This window comes from Eucalyptus grandis, chromosome 10 (assembly GCF_016545825.1).
Source record: "Eucalyptus grandis isolate ANBG69807.140 chromosome 10, ASM1654582v1, whole genome shotgun sequence".
Taxonomy (NCBI): domain Eukaryota; kingdom Viridiplantae; phylum Streptophyta; class Magnoliopsida; order Myrtales; family Myrtaceae; genus Eucalyptus; species Eucalyptus grandis.
Window position 1 is genome coordinate 26,991,329 of NC_052621.1, and position 3,059 is coordinate 26,994,387.

The following is a 3,059-nucleotide window of genomic DNA, read 5'->3' on the forward strand; positions in this document are numbered from 1 at the left end:
TGCATTAGACAAGTTGTACAAAGGTTAACAAAATCCTAAATCTTTCGATTTTTCCACTTTAGTATTAAATTTTTGCTCGAAATTCCAATATAATCATTCGGGTCAATTCTTCCCTTTAAATGAGTGCCGTAAAATTTCATAAATATTTACAAATCTTTTGATATTTGAGGAACTTTGTACAGGCATGCACAATAATCCGATGTCAAACGCTAAAATGAAAAAAGCGAGTTAGAAAAAGAATGAAAGTCGTTAGGGAAACACCCTAAATTACTTTGCTTCATGAGTACTATGGGGTAACCCAAGAGTTAGAGCTTATAAGAAGTAATCAAGTGCACTCCACTTTAATTCAATACTTCTTATGGATGTCCACTGTCCATAGCAGAATATTAAACGTTAACACGCTACTTCCTTTAATTTCCTCTACAAGAGTCGAGATTATTAACGAGACCGTTCCATGACGAGAAATCCTCAAATGCTATTTGCCCCGGCAGCCATCGCTTCATCTCTCGTCACCCTCCGCCCCTAAAAGGACTTCGAGTGCCGAAGATTGGTGTCGTGTGTCCTATATAGTGTCTCGAAAGAAACAGGAGCTCGTCGTCACGCCATGTTAAACTCCCGTTCTGTAGTACATCGAATACACCCAACAACCTTAATATTCCATCAAGTGCTTTGAAGGGACCCAGGCAGCAGTTAGAATCCAAGCATCCCGCCGCAAAAATCTGGAAGAAACGCGGAACGTTCGCAAACATGTTCGAATCTCCAAAGCATATAACTGTACAATACTTTAGCTGATTTTTTTAAAATATCATGGAATGCTCTTTCCATTCCAGCGGCTGGATGACCGCGATGCCGCCTCGGACACGGTCGCGGAGCCACCGCCAGTGGCGCGCAACATGCCAGCCAAGTAATTATCCAAATCATCAGGAGTGAATTTGACCACCGGATCTCCCCTCGGACAGCCGTCGTAGAGTCGCTGATAAGCAGGCACGAGCTCCTCCGCCAGTGACAGCGCGATGTCGTCCCTCAGCTTCTGGTCGGTCACGGCCCATCTCGCCTGCTTGGCCTGAACCTCCTCCAGGGCCGCGTCGAACCTCCTCAGCGATTCCTTCGCCTGGCCCAAAGAAATCTCAACACTCGGACCGGGTGAGGAAGCGAAGACCTTGCTCCATCCCTTCCGCTCGTAGTTGCTAGCGTAGAGCTTCACCATGGTCTCGTGGTTCGCCACCCAGTGCTCGCCGAGGAGGTGCTTCAGGCTGGACTGAGCCACTTTGTTGACGACGTACTGGAGGTTGTTGGCGAGGAAGAGGTAATAGAGAGCCACGTCCTTGTACCGCTTGGCCTTCACGTCGAGCTTACACAGTAGGACGTCAACGAGCTGTGCAAACCGTGCGAACTTCGCCGACGCATCGCTATCTCCGGCAGTGATGGAGGTGGCAGGGTCACAGCTGGGAAAGTAGGAGTCTGGGAACCCCGGGTGCTTGGGGCTGCCATCAACGGGCCAGTTGACGAGTATGTCTTTGAGGACACCGCCATAGTCCGCGAGCAAGGCGAGGTAGTTCATGACGTTGACCGTGAGCGGGTCGATGTCGCCACTGCGGATTGCTGATTTCTTGGAGGAGTCCTTCTGGATGACCGCCTCAAAGTTGCTGAGCGTCACGCGGACCGCCTCGCCAAGCTTGATAAGTGAATTGATCGCATGTGATCTGACGGCGGATGTTGCGTCGTAGGAGAAGGTGGCCTTGATGCCCGGCCAGAGGTTGGCAATGGCCTCGTAGAGGTCGAGCAGGCAAAAGATTCTCTCGGGAGACCTCTTGATAGCCTTCGCCGCCCCTTCTGCGAACCCAAACAGCGCAACTGCGGCGTCCCGCGCAACGTGGGAGAAGACGGACTCCCCGACCGAGGGGGGCGCAATGGTGAAGACCCGGTCGCAGAGCATCCTTTCAACATAGAAGAGCGTCTGGACCGCCGGCTTCACAGCTTTCAGCCAGCTCTTCACCTTCGCTTCCAAAACCTTCCAATCCATCTTCTGCATCTGCTAAGAGTCTATCGGCCTCTCGAACCCTAGATGATACAGTTCCTCGTCGACGACTGATCTTCGCACGAATTTGTAGATATCCATGCACTCTTTGCCGTACCCGCAAGCAATCTTGCAGTCTGCGATGGTCTTTACATCGAAAACCGCTGCATTAGGAACTCGCTCCTCTTCCTGCATTACTGGCTCGGCTGCGAACTTCTTCGTCGATAACTTGCCCTCCAACTCGTATTCAAAGTCCGAGAAGCTCGATAGGGTAGAGGATCGTGAAGACTGGCTTGACAACGATTCGGCGTGGTCAGGATACGGGAGATGCGACGACAGGATCTGGTGGAATTCTAGGGAGAGCCGCCTCACTGCGGTCTGCAACAGCTTATGAGCTCGCATGATCACGCCCGAGTTCGAGACTTCACCGGTGCAGCGCATCATTGCGGAGTGCAGGTCCTTGACGTGGCTCAGGTAGAGCGGGGCTTCGTGGTGCCCTTCATGGAAGAGAAAAGCGGCGGCAGCATATCCGGAGTTGCTGGAGGAGTCGGCGGCCCACTTCTTGATCAAAGGCTCCAGGCTAGCGATCCGCTCCTCCATTAACGTGTCGGCGAAAGGCTCGCTGCCTGTAGCAGGCCTCACGGCACAGTTGGAGGGCGATGGCTTGAAGAAGCTGGTCCTCTTTCCTTTTCTCAGCATGTCTGGTGTTACTACTTTTGATGTGTGTAAATCGATGTCTTTTTATCAGCTCCTATGAACTGTGCAGATTAGAGAGAGAATTGGGTGACAGTCGTTAAACCGTGTTTCTTGAGAAATGGCTGGAAAGATGGGAAAATCATCAGCAGTAGAAATAGTTAATGAAGCAGACCCATAACAATTAGGGTTCGTTCCTTGAACAATTTATGGCCCAAAAATTATTATTCTAGAAAGCTCTACAAGAAAATATTAGGTGCAACTGGGGCAGCATTTCTTAAAGGGGATCTTTTTTAATGGACTAGTACATCGTTGAGATAGTTACCGCCTACAGGGTACTGCTAATGAT

The 3,059-nt window shown here is 50.5% G+C and overlaps 2 protein-coding genes across 2 annotated transcripts; both read right to left on the bottom strand.

Annotated features, from left to right (window-relative positions):
• Positions 1-805: 805 nt before the first annotated feature.
• Positions 806-2,032, bottom strand: LOC104423865 (exocyst complex component EXO70H1). Its single transcript, XM_010036304.2, has one exon. It carries the CDS (start codon positions 2,030-2,032, stop codon positions 806-808), a length of 1,227 nt encoding a protein of 408 aa, XP_010034606.2.
• A 3-nt stretch (positions 2,033-2,035) lies between these two features.
• Positions 2,036-2,716, bottom strand: LOC120288791 (exocyst complex component EXO70H1-like). The gene has a single exon (XM_039302946.1). The coding sequence runs from the start codon at positions 2,714-2,716 to the stop codon at positions 2,036-2,038; it is 681 nt and encodes a 226-aa protein (XP_039158880.1).
• Between the last annotated feature and the right edge of the window lie 343 nt (positions 2,717-3,059).